The sequence below is a fragment of the Dicentrarchus labrax genome, unplaced genomic scaffold, assembly GCF_905237075.1.
Source record: "Dicentrarchus labrax unplaced genomic scaffold, dlabrax2021, whole genome shotgun sequence".
Classification (NCBI taxonomy): Eukaryota; Metazoa; Chordata; class Actinopteri; family Moronidae; genus Dicentrarchus; species Dicentrarchus labrax.
In genome coordinates, this window is record NW_026136716.1 from 4,800,546 (window position 1) to 4,821,539 (window position 20,994).

The window sequence follows — 20,994 nt, forward strand, 5'->3', positions numbered from 1 at the left end:
TGATGTTCTGATGATGCAATACTTGATCTCTCTCAGGCAGACATCACTAAAAACGTTTGACAAGCTGAGGGGACCAACGTGTTCATTGTAATGAAGAACTATGCAACACAGATGCAATGTGTGTAGCTATATGTTGTACTTTTAAATGGATAGTTCAGGTATTTGGAAGTGGGGTCTTATGAAGTATTTAACCAAAGTCAGTGTATTACCTACAGTAGAGAGCTGTCAGCACATCCGTGACTGAAGAAGCAGACAGGAGTCCCGGCACAGAAGCAGAGCTATAAACTACAGCCCAGTATCAGACTGTTTTTTTTTTTTCTCCCACTCTTGCTCGCTCCCAGTGGATTTCTGACCATTACTGCCCGCCCCCGCAAACATTCTGACCATCCACACCTGCACAATATAGATTGTGTGTCTTCTCCTGTCCCGCAGGTGAAAATAATTTATTTTACCTTGTCAGTAACAACTGAGAGATTTCTCCAAATACCAGACTTACCGTGCTTTTTACAGTAGTTTTTTTAAAAAATGGGTTTAATCTTTTTCTTCTTTTCAACCTCATTTGTTGACTCAGTCTCCATCCTTCAGTCTAAATCATGGGAGCACAGTTTGTTTGTTATTTTGACCGCCTGCTCCCTACATTGTTAATATAGCATACACTTAAACTGATACTGTTGGTCACGCCATCTACAATAGCTAACACACTGATAATGGTTATGTTCTCCACTTCAAGATACCCGAACTATCACATTAACAGAATATGTTTTTCATATTTTCCACAGATGTGAGCGTCGTATCAATCTTATCATCTAACTCTGGGCAAGGTGGAGCTGCATGGCACAAGATATATCATGCTTACACACAATGATTGTTATTAAGATAAATTCATTGTTTTTTATGGTAATCTTGCATGAAATAAAAACATGAAATACTGCCACCCACATCTTTTAATAGCATTTCACATCAAGTAAAGAGAAGAAATGCTTTCTGTCTGTATTTGCTTAATTTCTTACACTGTTCAGCATCATTTTCTTTGACAAATTACAGCGCTGTTATAGACCATCTGGACGTCTCCAGGCCTCTTTACATGTTAGGGATTTAGCTGATGCTATTATCCACAGCGACATATGATTGAGTGAGCAGGTAGGGGTTCGGTGCCTTGACTAGAAAAAACAGCAGGATAGGAAAGCGACTGATGGATGTGCAATAGATGGTGCAAGAATCAAACCTGGGTCTATTTGGTTACAGAATAGTTTTGCCTGCTCATGAATCTGTGCACTTACACACTATCCTTTTCTGCCTCTTGCTATTTTAATCCTTCACTGTTGACACATGCACAAATTGATGGAGCTTCTTAAAAACCTCCAGGCCCTTGTTCAGAGAAGTATTACGTGGTTTACCTAGCATAAATCTCATCTTTCCCCTCCCTGTCTGGTAGCTTTGAAATGTAATCGACTGTACACGTATGACAGAGTCAGAAGGTGTTAGTGTGTTTTGAGGAATTACATGTGGTGGTGGGGGGTTAAATGTTGCAAGTAAGAGGGAAACTACAGAGCGATATAACAGATTTCTGTTTCATAAAGTGTATTTAGGGCAAGTATAATAGAGTTTTAAATAAAGAAAAAGTGAATGTATTCCTTGTCTTCCTTGAAAGAGTTTTTGTGCACGCTTTCATGAGTGCACGTTTGAAAATGTGTGTGTGCTTGTCTGTATATGTGGTAATTCTCCAAGTGTGTGTAGTTTTGTGGGAGAGAAAGAGAGGAGATTGAGTTTAGAGGGATGGAGAGACTTTGCGGGCCTGTGGAAATTAGAGCTCTCCATCTCTGTCCTCAGGCCACTCTCTGTGTTTGTGTATGGGAGTGTGTGTGTGTGTGTGTGTGTGGTGCTAAGGGTCACTGCAGGAATAAAGACAGAAAAGTCAGATACCTCTCACTTAAAATCCTCACTAAGCCTTGGAAAAAGAACACTTGCAGCTGCATAACTGTGATGGTGTGTTTGTGCAGGGGTGTGTGTGTGTGTGTTATGTGGACAGGTGCATGCTTGCCTGCAAGTGTTATCTGCAGTATGTGAGGGACGCAGAATCAAGAAAAATAAATTAGCTGTTCTGTTACCAAGTATGGAAGCCCAGGGATGCCAATGTTAAAATTAAATCAGTAAATCAAAATGTGTGAATGTAAAACAAGCATTAGTATACTATACCTTTCCAGAAACCAGAGTATGTGTAATGGTGTCATCTGATTGGTGCATTGCAACCAATCTGACGCCTTGTTTTAATGATATCTTACCCAGAGGTTTCAATGGTTGAGTTTCACAAATTTTACAAAACAGGGCTGGGAGAATCCTGTCATTCTAGGAAAAACATTTGATTGAATGTTAATTTAAAATGAGCTGCTAACTAATAACTTTAATAAAATCCACAAAAAATTTTGGGTTACACATTTCATATAGGCTATATAACCTTTAACATTTTGTAATTAATTACATGTCACCAAACACCAAATAAATACACAGTCAACGGACATATGGGGATTGCTGCTTTCATGTCCGGTCACATTGTATTTACTAAACTGTCATTTTGTCAAATTTTTTTTGTTTACAATACACTAATACTTTGATTATCAAGTGAGTTAAAATAAACAACAAGAAGCTTGTCAATTTATTTATTTATAAATTACTTATTTATAAAATGTTAATATTATATATGACTGGATCAATGCCTTCCATAAGCCACTGCATCCTCAGTTGCAGAGTAAGTAAACACATTTATTCCAAACTATTTTGAGTTAGTATAACATGCGTGCACATACATGTATATGACCATTGTAGCTGTGCAGTAGTTTGCTGACTGTATTACAACCATAAGGCACAAAGAACGGCTTTTAATTCTAAAAACCAGAGTACATATTTGTGCATTCATGTCATGTTAGCCTCATGGATCTTCTCAGTAAACAGCTTGTGGCATGACTCAGCATATAGATTACTGCCAGACGCCTGCTTGTATAATCTTGCACAGAATGAAGTGTAGACGCTTATTTTGTTTTACACTGAACCATGTGTTTTTTATGTGTCAACCTAATTTTTTTATTAACTAGAGGATCTAGCAGTGTTGTTGGGAGTTATTTAGCCAATACAAGCTTCTGCTATCATCCATTCTTGGTCTCTCCTGCTCCTTGTTTCTCCCTCTCAGAGGTGATTTTGTGCAGCTGCCCTCAACAGTATGCCTAAGGCTGTTGTGCCTAACCTTTACCTCAATTCAGCCTGTTCTTCTTCTCCCTCTCTTGTTTTCTTTCTCCACTGCCTCCTCAGCCGCTGTCTCTGCCCTGATTACTATGTTCTGTGGAAAAGTTGCCTCACGGGAAGTTGTCTTGTCTCATTTTCTTCCTCCTCCTCGTCCTCTTCTCCATGGTAATCCTCAGCTACAGTCAGGACTGAGTGTCTTCATTGGCTCGCTGCAGATAGGCCTCTTCAGGCCTGTCTTTCCCTCAGACTTGATGAATGAGCCTCAGGCATGGAAATAGTATATTTTACAAGTTTTGACTCAGCTCATTGGGAAAACGCTGATCTGACATTCACACCAGCGTTAAAGGTCTAATCTAATAACAAAGAGACAACTAATTTACTGTTAAAAATGTTTGATTTCAAGATTAAATTCAAGTTGCAACTGAGTCAATAATAAGCTTCGTTTTTTTTGCATAGTTATGGTGAAAGGCTTTGATAGGATTGTTGATGAATACTAATGACTCAGTGATTATAAGCTAGGCTTTATAGTCAAAGGCCTAAAAACTCCTTTGAAATAATCATGGCTCTGACCAGTCTGGGGTCAGATGGAGGAGGAGGAGATTAAAATCCAAAACCACCATGAGCTGTCAATATTTTCACAACCCGGCGGAGACTTTCTATGATCTTGGAAAGTAGTCATCATGGCTATATTGTAGTTAGAATCTGTTGCCATACTTTTCTCATAGTTTTAGATGGAAAACTTGCTTCTTGCTTTAACTCTGGATCTCAGTAAACATAACTCACACAATTGCGTGTTATCCCAATAATGTGCAGTCATGACACGACAGGGGAGATATAACCTCATGGTGGGAGATAAGTATGATTTATTTAAACACATTATGTAAGCAACATAATGGACACATTCTGAACTTAATTGCACATTAAGCGACACCAGGGGCATTGTCCATGTTATTAGAATGTAAATTTACCATCTGATGTTAAAAGGAGCAATAAAATGTGTTAGAGTAATGATGTCAAATTAGCATTGGCATGATGAAGAGAATAAAGCAGCGCATTAATGACGGAACAGATAAACGATTTCTAAGACATTAAACTGCCAACCTTGCTGTTGCAGCTTGAATCGTGTACAGTGTTCAAAAGTATGTAACTGATAGGTGACATGATGCTTAAACAACAAAAAGGTAAATAAAAAAAACAACTAACCACCTTACTAATTAAAGAAGTGATAATAAATAGCTAATTCACCTGTCGCTACACCCTACCCCGTCATATCTTAGCAACCGTAACTAGGTACAGTAGGTCTATCAAGCTTTGGATGGGGCTGTTAGAGCAGTACTCTGTAAATAAAGGGTTTGGATAGTGGTTTCTCTTTGTTTTACCTTCCACAAAACCAAATATACAAGAGCTAAATTGTAAGGAATGGATCACATTGTGTTTTTCTGGGGTAACTGCAATTGCTGACTGATGTCCAGCTAACTAGCTTACTACTTATTAAAGTTATAACCCATTGTTACTTCCAAGGCCCAGGGCATTTCTACCAGCCAACATTATTATGTGGGATGACTGAAAAGCCCTGTTCACAACGAGCACATCCACTGTGTAGTAGTTCCCCACTGTGAGGGAGCTGGTCCTGGATCCTCCTCTTAACATTAATGGCTCTGTCCTCCAGGAACCCAAGCCAAACTCTATATCCAAGATGTTTAGTCCTCATCCTAAAAGCCTAAAAACATTTGAAAATACAAACCATGAATAAAATAATTTTTGTCTACAAAGGTTGCCATCTGTCTCATATAATGCAGGACACGATTTGTCCTGTATTTCGCTGTGAATGACACTAGAAATATTAAAACCAAAAGTATTAAATCACAATTTGTGGAAGAGAACGACATCTAGAATGACAGCTGTCACTCAACGTCATCGTTGCCATGGTTACGGTGACTAAGATGCAAGTTTTTTTTTAAATGTTGGCAAATTCCTCCCATAAAAAGAAAAAGGCTGTCCGAATACAGATCTGAATTGCAGATGGATCACCAGTGGGAGTACAAAAATGTTCTGTCACCCATGGTGAATGGTCCGACCTGAGGGAGCATTCAGCAGGGGACACAAACTGGTGCATAAAAATTCATCAGAATGAAAGAAATGAAGTCTCATGGGAAGCTTTACAGGAGCAGCAACAGTATGAAGGGAAGAACTGTCAACTGCAAATCTGTGCAGAATCATAATCTGCTTTTCCAACAATAGATCTATAAATTAGCTGCAGCCTATAGGCTGAACTACAGTGAACTAATGGATGGTTAAATTGTCGGGCCTTGTATTCTTGGACTGTATTCTGGATACTCACATTTTGCAACCAGTACAGGCTCAGGCAGACATATTAGCTCACTTTTCACAATTTAAGTGGAGTAATTTTTCATTTTAAGGTAGTTTCTCCTGTCATGAAATAAGTACACCCTTGAATGTCATTTTATGTGGATAGTTATTGGTCTCATTCTATTTTCAGGGCTTTTGAATCCTGATGGGAATACTTGTAAGCAAAATAACTGCAGCTCAAGAAACACAGGCCATGATATAAAAGAATCATCAGGCTTGTGGAACCATTTCAGTTCGTTCATTTCAGAAACAGTCGCCTTGTTTCTCTTTGGTGCAAGGCTGTGTGGGTAAAACATCCATCAAGGTGACACGCTGCAATTAAACAGCACCGGTCTGTCGGCGACGAGCTGTCATCACCGAGCTATGTCACAGGTGTACAGGGCAGCTGTAAGTATAATTGCTACAGGCCTGCGGGATGGAGCTGAACCCCATCTCCTGGCAGCGATGGCAGGCTTCACTGGAAGATCAGCTATAAAGGAGACTTGTAACACACTGACAAATGGTTATACAGCAGTTGCCAAATTAACAATGACCTCCCCCTTTGCTGTCTGGTGAGGGTGATAATGTGCAAAGTCCTGTCGGGAAGTGTGCTTAATGTTCAAGATAATCTGTCTATTATGTGAGTCCAACATTAGGAAGGGAGTGAGTGAGTATCAATTAAATTTTCTTTTCCGTAGCAAATGGGAAGCATAATTTTTTTGACAGTGATTCAAACGGGCAGACCCAATATAGATTTGGAATATACGTGAATATAACTGGAAATAGTTCAAATACTGTTACTCTGCAGCAGAAGCCCCCTCTCTAAATTACTATGGTGGAACTAGATGTGCTTACTAATTGAGTCTCAGTGCTCCAAGGAAACTAATAGACAGAGGAGAGAGGGGGAAAGAAGGAAGAGAAAGGAGGGGGGTTCTGTTCATAAACAGTGTTTACTTAAAGCACCCCATCGCCTTATTAGTATTAATAGCAGTGACTTCAGAAAGCTCATATTCTGCCATTGGACAGTTTTGTATTATTTATGATTGAAATGAAAGCCTGGGAATGCAGCAGCAATGGAGGAGCGCTGCATAGCAAACGATGTTGCCTATGCCAGTTTACATAACCAACACTTGGGTAAACAGCAGATTAAGCGCAGCACGGGGCGAGAGAAAAACGAGAGCAAAATGTTATATCCACACATTAGCCTATTGGAGGAGAGCTTTTGGAGGAGGCCAGGAGAACACTGCGGACCTTTTGATGCAGCTGGTCTTCATCTGCAAGTCCTTTTGAGCATGAAAGTGTGGTGCGGTGCAGAATCTCGCCCCCGGTGCAACTTCTGTAATGTTGATCTTAAGAAGTCGGGTCAAAATAAGCACGCCGTAGCTTGAGAGCATCCTCGTCTTAATTAAAGACACCATCTGTTAAATTTTATTACGAAAGCTGTCGGAGTGAACGTTGGAGCAACCGATCGGGACTTTCATTTTCTGCTCTACTTACGGGCAGCAGGGTGGCCTGTCGAGCAAGGGGATCTGGGTTTAGGACTCCAGAGTTTCCCTGCTGGGGTGTCTTTGAGCAAGACATAGAATCCCTGATATAGCTGATTTTCTAGTTACCCCACTTGAAAGGATGACAGTCAATTTCAGAATAACTGCCTCCGTAAGATTAGTTTACTCTTCTTAGCAAGCATGTCAAAGAGCCACAACTTTCCTCTTGCAAAAGTTTTTGCATCTACTCCAACTACTAGCGTTTCATATTGGGTTTTTTTTTGCTGTAAGGCGCACAACAGATACACAAAATCACCTCCAAACCACTGCAACATATACTGAATCAATCTTTATTTATATTAAATTAAAAATATACTTTTGACAGATTCATGTAACAAACATGAGGAACGGTATTTCTATGATATAAAGCTTTGGGTGTGGTTTCAAATAACTTGGACAATGGGGGAAGTATGGAAAGCTAACGTAGGCGAGGAGGGGAGAAACGCCTTTTCTCTACTATGTCTCCTCTAAAAGCATGCAAAACAAATCTGAAATGAGCTGAAAAATGGGTTGTACCATGAAGGCTGTGCTCTGCCTTTCAGGGAGGAGGAGGTCTGACTTGGCTCAGTAATATTTCCAGTAGAAAGTAACGGAGGAGATAACACAGGTTATCTGGGGTGGCTGGCAGCACTGGTTTCAGTTGTATGGGAATTAGAAAGAGGGAGAGATAAAGAGGGAAAATAAGGTATTATTTGCTTGTTCTGGGGTGTTCTCAATACTGAGTGAATGAAACATGGCAGGCATGGGGAAGCCAAACAGAGATACAAGGTGGATTGAACAGCCCGCCCCTTCCCACCCCCATACCCACCATCACCACTTTTACATTTAACTGAAACATTACATGAGGACAGCCACAAAGATCTGGAAAAAGGGCCACCAAACAAGAGTTTTCACATGAGAAAGGCTCAACAAGCACTTTGAAAATCAAACTCCCATTAGTCAAAAGGTACACTTACATAAAGCAAATATGTACGGCTCTTTTTGTACAAGTTGTTATAAGCAGGAGAAAACAGCAGTAGGAGACAAGACCATATAAATTCAAAGCGTCGCCTCCTTATTTACAAATTCACCACGTCGGCCATTTCAGTGCTTTATAAAAATACTATTCACATTTGTTGTTGAAGTGTGTTAGATAAGTTTTGGAGGAAACCCCAAAGATTCTGTACATTTATACTGATCTGATCATTTGAACACAGAGAATGAATGACCTCCACTCATAAGCAATGATTTGTGCAATTAAGATAAGAACAACTAAAAATTTGCAGCTACAATGACAAACATGTTAAATATTGTACAGTAATCGACACAAAAATAGTGGAAAAAAACACATATAGATTCAAGTCGTTTTCCTTGAGGAAAAACATCCTTGATAATATGGAAAAAATAAAACTCAATATTAAAAGACTATATAGGGTACCATACACGAAAAATACCATGAAAGATTTCAGAAATAAGGTCTGCCAGTTTGTGCTACTGAATTCAGTAAAAAAATCTGGTTATTTCCTCCACGCTGTCCACTCCCTGGACAGACATTTGAATATAATATTGACATGAATGAAGAGATACAAAGGTGGAGGGCAGTAAAACACTCACTTTTGGTACCATGCAAGGTGATATTGTACTATACATTAGACTCTATCGCAGCCTATAACGTGGGTGTCTGCTGAGGATGAAATATTTAAGGATACACTTCAGTACAACATGGCTACATGCCTCTGCACCTTGGCTTGGAGAGGAAACAGTAAAGAGTAAAAAATAAGAAAAAGTGATCAGTCATGTTGCCACGGTGCATTCTGAGCCACAAGAGTGTTTAGGGTTGAGACAAGTAGCAGCAGGAAACACGGGTCAATGCCAAGGCAAAATATGTTTGAAACAAGAATATTAATAGAGAGGGAGAAAATGATGGCTTCTTTAGAAGGAAAACAAATTGTGGTACTTTAGAAAGATAACCAAGGCCTTAAGATGACAAAAGCAATACTTGACAAACTTGTGTCTTGATGCTCAGGAATGTTTTTCTACCTTTTGTGGCAATAAACTCTTGAGAAGATTCTATTAAAAGTGGAGGGTTGCTGAGTGTCTCTGGGATAGTGCTCTCGAGAACATGCGAGGCCAGTCGTCTCATCAGTGTTTCAGTCTAATCTATTCTTGAAACAAACACATATTTTGCCTGGGTCTGCAGTATAATTTAGGCCAAACAAGAGAGAAATCAATGCATGTGTTTTTCTTTTCACCACCATTGCGCATTTCTTCTTTTTTTCTTCTTCTTCTTCTTGAAACCCAGATTTGGCAGACTCTTCCATCGTTCTGTATAAACAAGCTCAAATGCGCTATAAATATTTCACATTGATATTAAATGCTGTCTCTATTTCATTGAATTAGAGCTCCAAAAGGGACTACAAAATACTCCTTCATCAAATAGTCATGATATCATCAAAGCAGCATTATACATACTGTTTGAAGCAAACATAAAACTTGGAAACAAGGACATTCTTGAAGCTGGTCAGCACCTCCTAAAATGTGTCTTCTTCGTGAACTCCTGGCCGCAGTACCTTCCTTTGCTAAAGCTTTTCCTTTCTGAAGTGGTAAACGACCAGATAAACAAGTTGAATATTTCAGTAACGAAGGGTGGAAATCCTTTCTTTCTACCCACGGGTTTGATCAAAGTGCTCCATGGGGAGGACAAACATATACAAGCTCACTCAGACGAACACTTTCACACAAACGCACACACAGACATTAAAATACACCAAATAAACACCCTACACAAGAAAACAGCCTGGACAAGGCTCTGCTGCCGACACAGAATGATCAAGAGCTGTTAAAAACAATGACAAAGCAATAATGTTCATGTTCCACAGATAATGGCTGGGAAAACTTGCCAGAGGTTCAGGAACTACAAGATTTTGCTCATATTGATTGGACTAAGATGTGATTCTAGGAAGATATTGCAAGAGGACCTCTGAGGCGACCATCATTACAAAATGTTCACCTTGATCTCCTAAGTTTGGCAAGCTTCGTGGTGTTTTCCCACCCAAAGGTGTTCAATATGGCTTGGTGGAAGAAATAATGGCTGTAACACCAGCGCTTTTAGCAGCATTGACTGGCAGTTTGCCTGCAGAGGCATCAGTAGTGAGGGCCAGAGCGATTCTCTAGAGTAAAGGGGCAATTAGTGCTCTATTGGTGTTCTCAGGAGTAAAACTAGGTTGGAATACTTCAGACAAAATTAAGAAGTTAGAGAGCAGAGTTTGTATCTTTAATAGGGTTATGTTTATGCAACAGAAAGGTTAGTAAAAGAAGTTGGTTATGGTTAAATATTAATAGGGCTGTGTACCTTCATTTAAAAATAATAAAGTTTTAAAACGCTGTACATAATTGCTATGAGTAGATATTGGATATTTTGCTGTGAAAAATATGTTGTTGGTGAACATTTTACTAATTTCTTCATTATGTTGATAAAAAAACAACCTGGAAGGTATTAGTTGTATATGAATGTAATTTCTAGAAGACAAGGTCAATAGATTAGTAGTTTATAGAGCTATGACTGCGGGTAGCACTACCGCTACTAACTTTAGATTAAAAGTCAGCCTAATGAGAACACATATGCAGTCTTGATCTTTGTTGAATAATGTAATGGTTTAAAATAGTTCGGGTCTTCTTTGCTACCTCAGACCAAGCCAAATAAATCATTATGGACAGGCTGTTGATTTACAATGTGCCGCTGATTAATCAACAGCTTACATAAAAATTGGCTGCAGGAACACAGTGTCCATGTCCTGTTGGGCCACTCAGTGAGCTTTATATTCAAACTGGTGACATTAAAAATATAGTGATTTCTACTTGACTGCAGTCGCATGGTGGAAGCCTTGTTTGAGGTCACACCAGTACAGAGTGCAGTATTGGTTAGCAGTGGTACTGAAGGTTGACAGCATGTCATCACCGACTTCTGCCGCATCTCTTTTTACCACAGATATTCCTGTGAGGCCAAACTGGCTCGCTTGTATGTGAACACAAACATTCACACTGACATAAACACAGACACACACACACAGACACACACACACACACACACACACACACACACACACACACACACACACACACACACACACACACACACACACACACACACACACACACACACACACACACACAAAGTAGTCTGTTTTTACTGTGCTTTGCTGGTGCTGTCTTGTTCATTCCTTGAGGTCTTCATTAGGCAGCTTGCATGAACTTTCCCTCCCCTCTGTTTTTCTTTCTTTTGCTCTCTCCCTCATTCTCTGTCTCTATGATCACCATTTTGAGTTCAGCTGCTTTATGGATGGTCTCATCACACTATTCCACATATACAGCAATTTCCCCAAATGTCCTCCCACTCTAATGGCAAGACACTCTTAACTCATTTTAGTTAGCTTCATGATATGAAAGGGAAAACCAGTGTACAAAAATCCATCTTCTCAGCACTGCAACCAGTGTTTATAAAAATGTTTACAGTGTATTTTTTCCCTTTAACTTGGAAAAAGCTGGTTTTGATCAGCTTTTCCAAGTAGACAGCAGTAAAGCAAAATCAACAGAACAGCATGTGGCCTGTGTGTTTTCAGGCAAGTTCAACAGTTCATGGTTGAACTACAAATGTGAAAGGAGGGATCACTGTAGTTTTGGCCATCACAGTATCACAGTTACAGTCGAAAGATGAGATGAGTTTGACATTTTTGATGGAAAATTTGAGAATGTCCAGTATAATCCCATAGTCAAAACGATTTGAATATGCTTGATTAGCCTTCGGTGCTCCGTCTTTTATGTTAGTGGAAGCCACTCTCCTGACTAAACCTTAAACATTAAAGTCTTTTTCATTTTTGTTTCATTTCATTCAACAAGGTCATTCACATAACAAGACATCTTGACATCAAACGACATTTGCGCCGTCTGTTTGCCTATTTCAGAAACCCTCAGAAGGGTTTTGTTCCTCGGATCCGCAGACCTTTTTTTTTACCAGAAAACAAAATATACTAAAACATCTCATTCCTCTCATGAATCTGACACCGCAGTGGCTGGCAGTGAGTTCAGGTCCCCTAAGACAAATCCATCTTGTCTGACGTCGTTCTGGTCTACCTCACTGGGACAACGTGGTACTTCCACTGCTGTGCGACAATCATGTGTCCGTTGTCGGCCAAAAACTACCATAACCTTCACATTCTCAGTGACATGGAGCGCAGTCTCTATCTACAGAACAGAAATGGACTGGATTGGATTGAAGGTGCGTGAGTCTGAGTTGGGTCTGCTTGGTTCGGTTCAGTCCACCTCCTTCTGATGTTGCTACAGTCTACAGCAGATGGTTCATTATTTGGAAAGAGTTGGGGGGCGGTTCTGGTTGTGGCTGCCCCCCTCTGTGTGGAACAGTGGAACCGGAGAGGATGTCTGGGTTGCTGGAGGCTAGAGTCTGATTGAGGAACGTTTGTCAAGTGGAACAATCTAGACCACAGTGTTCCGCTGCCGGTAGGGTGGAGGTGGCAAGACGGTGCCAGATTTCAGGGAAAACTCAGACATGTATTCAGGGTTTTCAGCCACCGCCGGCCGTATGTGTCCGTTCTGCTTATAGAAGAGCTTGGCGTTGGTGGAACCTCCCTGGGCACCGTCAGGGGCTGCCTGGTTAGATGATTTTGGAGGCAAGCTGTGCTGCCAGTATTCTGGATTGTCAAAGGTCACCTTCAGCTTCTTCCCGCTGACTTTCCCTGATGTCAGCCCACCATGCTTCAGCAAGCTGGCGGGGTGCGTGGTGGCGTGGCTCTGGTACGCTGGCAGGCTGCCGTGCCCAATGGTGGCCGAAGTGGACAGGGCACCTGACTGACACACCTGGGCTTGGGCAGTAGTTCCTGTTTGGCTCTGGCTGGCGGAGCTGCCACCTGGATTGCCAGGTTGTCCTGCAGGTTTGATGGTGTGGTGGGTGTGGAGGATGTGGGTTGGTGGGCCATGGTGGCAAGGCATGCCAGATGGAGAAGGCTGGGCCAAAGGGAGGGGGTAGTGGGGCAGACTGGTCTGGATGGTAAGCGGGAGGTGGGAGCCTGAAGTTGTGGCTGAGATCGAAGAAGGAGGATGGGTGGGTAGGGGTAGACCATTTCTCCTCAGGGCTTCCAGGCCCAGCTCAGCAGGGCTGTGGAAGGTGTTGAGGTAGAGCGGCTCGTTGATGTATTCATCCTCTCCTTTGGGCTGGCTGTTGGGTGTGCTGTGGTAGCCTGGGTTATCCAAGGCGTGGATCTCACCATTTTTACGTCGTGAGACAAACGGGTTTTCCTCAATGGGATTCAGGTATTCTGTAACACAGATCAGAAAAGAGAGGGAGGGTAGGAAAGAGGAGAACAAGAGAAAAAGCAGTTTATGAGAGAATGACAAACAAATGATCCACGGAAATTAAATAAAGAGAAAAGAAAACTAAAGAAATGGAAACTCAAATAGAGTAAGAGAAAGATATTGCTCGCTAACGAGGAGAGAAGATGGAGATGGAGATGATAATGGCGATAATGGCAGCCACTCAGGACCAGACGGGCAAGTTGCCAGCAGTTCTTTGGCACTGGAAACTCCATCTGCCGGGGGTGAAAATGCCAGCAAATGACCCCTCTTCACTGCTTCCAAGCACTATAATAGTGGGGTGTGAAACCTATTGATTCTGCCCACTCTTTTGCTCCTTGACATTGCTTCAGATACATTTTGCTGCAGGCTTTGTTATATTTTGAGCTACTCAAAAATCAAAGATGGTAGTGCAAGAGCAGGGCTGATGGACTGAATTATGATCAAAGGCAAAACATGACTGTAGTAGCTGACATACACCGTTGACGGAAACACTGTAGGAATTTTAATCAATGGAATGAAATGAAATGAACAGGCAAAATGGCAGGCAGAATATACTAGAAAAGATTACATTTACTCTGTGAATGAGCAAAGAGATGACTGCACTAGGCTGGAATTCGTAGTAAATACAAGATGAACTTGTTTTACATTTAAATTGTGTTTTTGGAACAGCATGTAAGATTGTGGTGTAGTCATTCCCATGGTGTTGCTTGTATTTAATAGATTGGTGAGGAATTACTATAATGAGGTTAGGTTATTTTAAAGTTTGGCATTACATGCACCATAGTTTGGAATACAACTCCTAAAATTAAGTCATGCATCATCACCAAAATTCCGTACACTTCTCTGGACATATTTTTAGCTTCTGTGAGGCAAGTCCCAACAAATCTTTGTTTGTCTCTATGGAAAATGAACCTGACTCCTGATTCCAGAGGCTACATTTATTTCACTTTACTGTGTTTTGGGTTTCACTTAAAGTACCTGAGGAAGTCTTGTCCTTCATGGGTGTCATGTATCCATCCTCATCAGTGTCCCCTCTGGACGCCCTCTCCCCCAGGAAGATGGTGGGGTCAGCGCTGTACCTCTGGCCAACACTGTCCTCTGCCCCAGCCTGGCTCAAGCTCTTCTTATGCAGGCTCCCATTACAGCGTTGGTCCTCCAGGGCCGGAACTGGTCCACTGCCTGTGGCTTCCTGGTTCGCACAGGCTTGAGCACTTGCCATAGAGCCCTCTGCAGGGTTTGGACCACCATCTCGATAGCCAAACTGGTTCTAGGGCAAAGTGTGGGTTGTGGATAGAGACAGATAAAAATGCTTTTTGAAATTACTGTGCAAACTGTAGGTTTGATTTTCTTTAATTTAAACCATTTAAGAAACTTTGGTGCATCTTGTTATATGACACTGTATTGCAGCTATTTGATGATAGAAGAGCTGGGACAACATTGTTTAACAAACCAGTTGTAGTAGTAAAGATGAATTTAGCTCAATTGAACCACAACAAACACAGATGTAAATGCAATGTTTGAGTTTAAGCCAGTTATATGCCACCTGCGGCAAAGAAAGCCAGACTTTTAACCCATTCAGCTGCCTGTTGAAAGTAGAATTCTCCAACAAAGTTCTGCCGATGTGTCAGCCTTGAGGGACAGCGAGGGGCAGTCAGGCAAAGCTACGATTCAAACACCTGAACCTCAAAAAAGAACAAAAAACCCCACAAGAAAATACAAAATATGACATGTGAAGCAAAGGGCTTCTTGTGGTGGTGTGTTGGCTTGCCGTGGGCTATTTAACCCAGACCCACTCCTCTGCGCTCTTGCCAACTGCTAGCGCTACAGCAGCAATTACAGGAAACAGAGTTTCAAAACACAACAGAAAGATAGAGGAGACGTCCTAGGGTTATATCTGTCCACCTACTCCCACCACCTTTCCTCAATTGCAATCAACCTCCCCTTCTTCAAAACTTCTCTGTTCGTCCCTTCTTCAAAATCATTATCCGCTCTTCTTTTCAAGTATGAGTGTGAGAGCAAATCAGCGCAGATTAGATAACCGTCTGTATTGGACTGCGTCTGCCGTGGCGCAACCTGAATAACTAACTTCCCGTGGCAAAGTCAGCCAGCCGATGGATTTTAACAATGAATTGCTTTCCCTGTCTGGGCATGTAGGGACTTTTGACTGCATAATCAAAGGAGTTTCAATTCATGATAGGGGTGTTGACCTTGAACAGACAGGACCCTGGACAGATTACTGAGGGTGTGTTTTTGGAGTACGTGTGTGTTTGTCGGGGAGCAAAGAGCCGCCGGCAAATGGGTAGGTCACGGGGGTAAAGGTGCATAAGATGCAGAGCCGAGGGCCAGCGGCACGTGGTGAATGCGGCAGAGCAAACAGCCGAGCCTGCACTCATTGTCTATTAGTAAACGGCTCCGGCATTTTAAGAGAGCGTCTGTTATTTGCTTATGGAACTCTGAGTAATGAAACCTGGGGCCTGGGGAGCGAGTGCATAAAGAGTCCAGTTTTAAGCCACACACGCTGGGATGGAAATGATGGAGGTGAGCCATTAGCAGAGGAAAATCATCAGTGTATTGGAAGTTCTTAACCACCTTGAGCACTTACAGAGGACAGTGAGTTGGGCGTTTTTTGACCATAGAAGATAAAGAATTAAGTTTTGAGGTTAAAGTCAAATCAGTTGACTTGAAAGGGTTTTTCTAAGGAGATATGATGTGTGATCATATAAAAATATTGAATTCTAAGTGAAGGTTTATGCTTTAACATTTAGAAATGTAATTTGAAAGCACTTTGTTCAAGTATCTCAAGACTACAGCTTACAAAAATAGTAGTTCTTCTTATGTTCTTGTGTGCCTAACTATGGTCCTTACTCTGTTGGAGTCCACCCGGGGCCTGGTTGTGTATGACAGAGGAGCCGCATTAAAACCTCGAGGCACAAGATACTCCTCAGCATCCATCAAGTCATCCAGGTCCTCTTCGTCAAGAAGGCTCTGGAAGAACTTGCTATCATTGGGGCTGGGAAGCTTCATGCGGTCGTCTCCCTAAACAGTACATATGTGACATTGTTAAAATTTTATTTAATCTGATTTATTTTATTTATTTAACGCATGCTATCATTGCCATTTAGTACATTCATGTGCCATAAAAAGTCATGAACAGCAAGTGGATGGTTGCACAGAAAAGCTTCATTATCGAATGCTTTGATGGCGAGCTTCTTTAGACGAACCCACCTGGATGACTAGGTACCGCTGGGGGTCACGGGCCATTCTGCAGAACTCAGCAGCCAGCTCCTTGAACTTTGGCCTGCTGTCCGCGTCAATCATCCAGCCTGGGGAAGAGAAAGACGGAGCAAGAAGAAGAGGTTAGAGAGATAAATGGATGGCTTAAGGGTAAAATCAAAGATTTGTATATGGGAATGCATGTGTGTGATTTACACAGCACTCAAAGAGAAAGTAGAAATTGTGTACACCTGTCTAATCTGTAGTTTCTTAACCTTTAGCTCAACCTGTAAGTTTTTTTGCTGGTTTATTGTTATTTTCTTTAAAAAAATATATACTATTTTTGACCTTCTATTGCTTTTGCCGTTTTACTCAGACCCGTCAATGCCATCCTACAGGGTCTACTTACAAAAAATACCTCTACAATATTTAGCTGTAAAAAAAATAGGAAGATGTTTGTTGAAGTATCATACCCATGAAAGTTCTGTATAAAATGCACTTTTTAACATTTTAACATTTATCCAGAGAACACTGAATGAGCAAGCATGGTGTTTACTTTTAAATCCCACACATTCTAAGGTCTAAGTGCCTTGCTCAAGGGCGACTCAGAGGTAGTTATTAAGGTAGGGGATTTGATCTCAAGCCTCCTTTTCTCTTCCAGAGACCACGGCTGCAGTAAACACAGCGAACCCCTGCAGGTAAAGTGAGAAGCCAGGTGGTCTCAGCTCAGATTAGACAGTAAGAAAACTGGGCTGCTGAATTCAGTGTCTGCATCCCTATTACATATTCTGCAACAGTGAGGGCTAGTGGTGGAGTCTGGGTGCCTCTGGCAGTCCTGGGGGGGAATCAATGGTTCGGGAGCAAAATATAATTGCTTCATTTCACTTTATTTCAAATTTAGCAGTTACCACAGTGCCAGAAGAATAATTGTCCTCACTACATTAATGCAGTTGAATCTGTGTTTACTCTCCATAAAAGCTCCTGACTGTTTTCAACCATAACCATCAACACCTCAGTCGATCTAAAACCCTGACCCTTTCTGTTGTCTTTTTTGCCTGCCTGTCTTCGTTCAGTTCGTCTGATTTCCGCTTTTAGCGCCCCCAGTGCAGGCACATTACATTAATGAGGTGCAATTACTCCAGCAATCAAACTCTATTTCATCTTTATTGGGGTGGCGCCGAGGCAGCGGGCTGCGCAGCGCGACGGCACACCAAATTACAAACAACGGCTCTCAGTCAACATGTAATTAGAATTAATACAACCAATTGCTGGGCTTCCTTCTGGCTTTTGATGGGGCAGCGTGACCCTCCTGCTGGTTTGACCTCTTTTGGCTATTTCTGATCACCGCTGTGAAACTCAGCTGACGTCACTGGATTTTTTGTGCGCGTGCGGTGAGTGAGCAAATATGTGTGGTTTGTCTTTTTCAGGGCTGTGGCAATGCACCAGCAAAATTAATACAATTGGAAACTTTTTAAGAGGATAAACTGTTCAGTGTTTCAGTGGATAAAACATACAGTTATAAGGAAATGTAACATATGGTACGTATCAAATATTTGTCCTAAAGATTAATAATAAATCAGGAATATGTGGGAACCCACAAGCATTTTAGCTGCTTGTTAAGGGAATCCCTTTGACCTCAGGATTTATAATATTATTGTCCAGACTTATTTACGTAGCACATAAAATGTATTCTCCTTCTCCTCCGGGGGAAAGACAGAAATCAGTTGGCATTGTTATTAGGCTAAATGGCTGCAGGGGTTTCACGGTTTGCTTCTGTGCTGTCAAAAGCCATTGGCAGTAGTTTTTCATTTGGAGAAAAAACAATTAGATATTATGACATTTCCGCTGGATTAACATTTTGTCATGGGAATATGTTCTGATATCAAGCTCCAAGCTGAATCACATCATTCTCTTCCTACACATTTGGCATTTTAAGCACTCTGCTGTTGTCCTCATCCAGAGCGACTCACAATAAGTGCAACAGTAGAATAAGTTTAAATTCACAGAGCTACAAGCAGCCAATAATAAGAAGTATATTCATAGTGTGGATACAATATTTGTGCAACACAAAAGACTAGATAATTAAAAAAGAAAAAGAACCAAGAACTGCAATGGCAGGGGAAAAAAGTCAGTAGGGAGAAACTGATGTGAAGTAGTTTTTATGAGATTTTCAGTCCCCACCAGAAGACAGAAAAGTCAGTCCACCATTTTTGGGTTCAGGCAGGTTAGAGCAGTGACCAGACTGATGCGAGGAAAAGGATAGCCAAGCAGCCGATAGCTGGCAGATCTCATATCATGGATTGGCATATATGTCTGGACCCTTTCCTGGAAATATGGGAGGGTGGATCCCTCACCAGCACCAGGGTTCTGAATCCAGCCAGGGGAAGGAGTGCAAGATGGGACAAACATGGGAGAATTTGGGGAGGATGAAGAGAAGGCAGGTTTTTTGGATGAGCTGTAAGAGCTGGCGTGAGAGTTGGGCTAGGTCGGCTGGGAGGGAGGTGTGGTAGTCCAGATGGAAGATGACAAGAACAAGAATGTGGGCAGGCTCCCTGGTGAGGACGGGGCTTGCATGTTGCAGACCATAAACCAGCATCTCATCAGCTTCGTGACAACACCTCTTTTTCTCTGATTTGTTTTTTCATCTCTCTCTTCCAGCCTTGAATCAAAGCCCCCAAGCTCAAATAACACCTTACCAGATGAATATTAAAAATATGAACCCTTTTATTAAACTGCAACTCATCTGTGGCACCTCAAGCTGAGTTACAGCAGTGTATAAACAGGATTTTAAAATAAAATGATTATGTGCTCCACAACACTCAATGTGTTGGAGAGCTGCTCTGTGACATTGCCTTTAATGTTGCCACCTGTGGCTGAGGCAACAGTTATGGTTAGAAATTTGCAATATGTAGGAAGAGAGAAGCTTTTTTTTATTTCACTGATGACTGACTTGTATATATTAATGATTTAATGGTGCATACTTTGGGTGTACTATTTGGTGATATACACCCTGAGAAGATATTTTGCTATTATATTTATACTAAGGTAACCATCTCTGAAACAAAATCATTGAGCAGGACAGAGTTATTGATATTTGATATTGTATTCAAATGTTGTTTGTATCAATGTCATTGGAAGTATTCAGATTTGTCAGGTATGTAATTCACTGTATCAGCTAAAAGTGAACATTCACATCTGGTTATTTCATCTTAAAATTGTTTCTCAGTTTAAAGAATAGTTTTGAGAAGTATGTTTATTTGCTTTGTTGCCGAGAGTCAGATGAGAAGATACAGCTTTCATGTCAGTCCGTTAAAGATGAAGCTACAGCCATCAGAGGGTTTGCTCAGCTTAGCATAAAGCAGGAGAAGTATGGTGAAACAGCTAGCCCCACTCTGTCTGAAGTCAACAAAACTCTCTTTACAGCACATATAATGCTTATAACAAAAAACAAAGTGTAACAATGGCAAGTTGTGGTTTTACAGGGGGGTTGTGTGTTGGACTATTTCTTGTCCGGGGGCAGTAACTTGGCACCTGACAACCAGTTGTATTTATTGCACAAGCTGGTCGGTGGATTTTTGTTGTCTTCCGACAGAGCCAGGCTTGCAGTTTCTCCCCGGTTCAAATCTTTATGCTAAACTAAGCTTACTGTGCACTGGCATTAGTTATTTAGCAAACAGCTGCACTGACTTTCCCATCTAATTCTAAGCAGGAAAGAGAACATGTTGAAAAAAAAACATTCACATCTGTTCATTTTCTCTATGAATTATTTACTACATTGCTATATTAATCGATAATGGTTTTATTCATATCACCTAGCCCTAGGGTTGCCAGACTCAGTGTGGAAATATAAGGGACACCTTGCCAGCAGCTGCATGGTCTGGAGGTTCTCTCCCATGAGAATTTGTGTGTCAGACACTTCATTTCCTGTATTTTGGTGATTTTTTAAAATCAATTTCTAAGTCCTCTGCTACTCTCACAAAGAATGTAAAAGAAAGAAAGAGTCAACACAGTCATTTTTAAGGACAGCAGTATTTGGACAGCCTCTTTGTAGACTAGAGCTGCATGTATTCGCCGACATCAAAAAAACAAAAACAAAGGTATGTCTGTGTTTGTGCGTGTTTTCTCACATTTGACCATGACCATGTAGACATCGATGGTGCAAATGGGAGGCTGGGGCAGACGCTCCCCTTTCTCCAGAATGTCTGGGATTTCTCGCGTGGGGATGCCGTCGTACGGTTTGCCTCCGAATGTCATCAGCTCCCAGATGGTCACTCCTGGGCGGGGGGGTAGGAAGGTGGAGCATTCA

At 41.4% G+C, this 20,994-nt stretch overlaps 1 protein-coding gene across 3 annotated transcripts in view; it reads right to left on the reverse strand.

Moving 5' to 3' along the window:
- Window positions 1–7,404: 7,404 nt before the first annotated feature.
- Window positions 7,405–20,994, reverse strand: part of si:ch73-383l1.1 (receptor tyrosine-protein kinase erbB-4) — a 230,251-nt gene continuing 216,661 nt past the window's right edge. For all 3 annotated transcript variants that reach the window (XM_051427370.1, XM_051427371.1, XM_051427368.1), the window contains exons 23-27: window positions 20,816–20,962; window positions 16,701–16,798; window positions 16,341–16,511; window positions 14,454–14,742; window positions 7,405–13,438 (exon numbers count right to left, since the gene is read on the reverse strand). In XM_051427370.1, coding sequence (XP_051283330.1) covers window positions 12,600–13,438; window positions 14,454–14,742; window positions 16,341–16,511; window positions 16,701–16,798; window positions 20,816–20,962 — 1,544 coding nt within the window. In that variant the 3' untranslated portion in view covers window positions 7,405–12,599. The remainder of the gene's footprint in view (window positions 13,439–14,453; window positions 14,743–16,340; window positions 16,512–16,700; window positions 16,799–20,815; window positions 20,963–20,994) is intronic.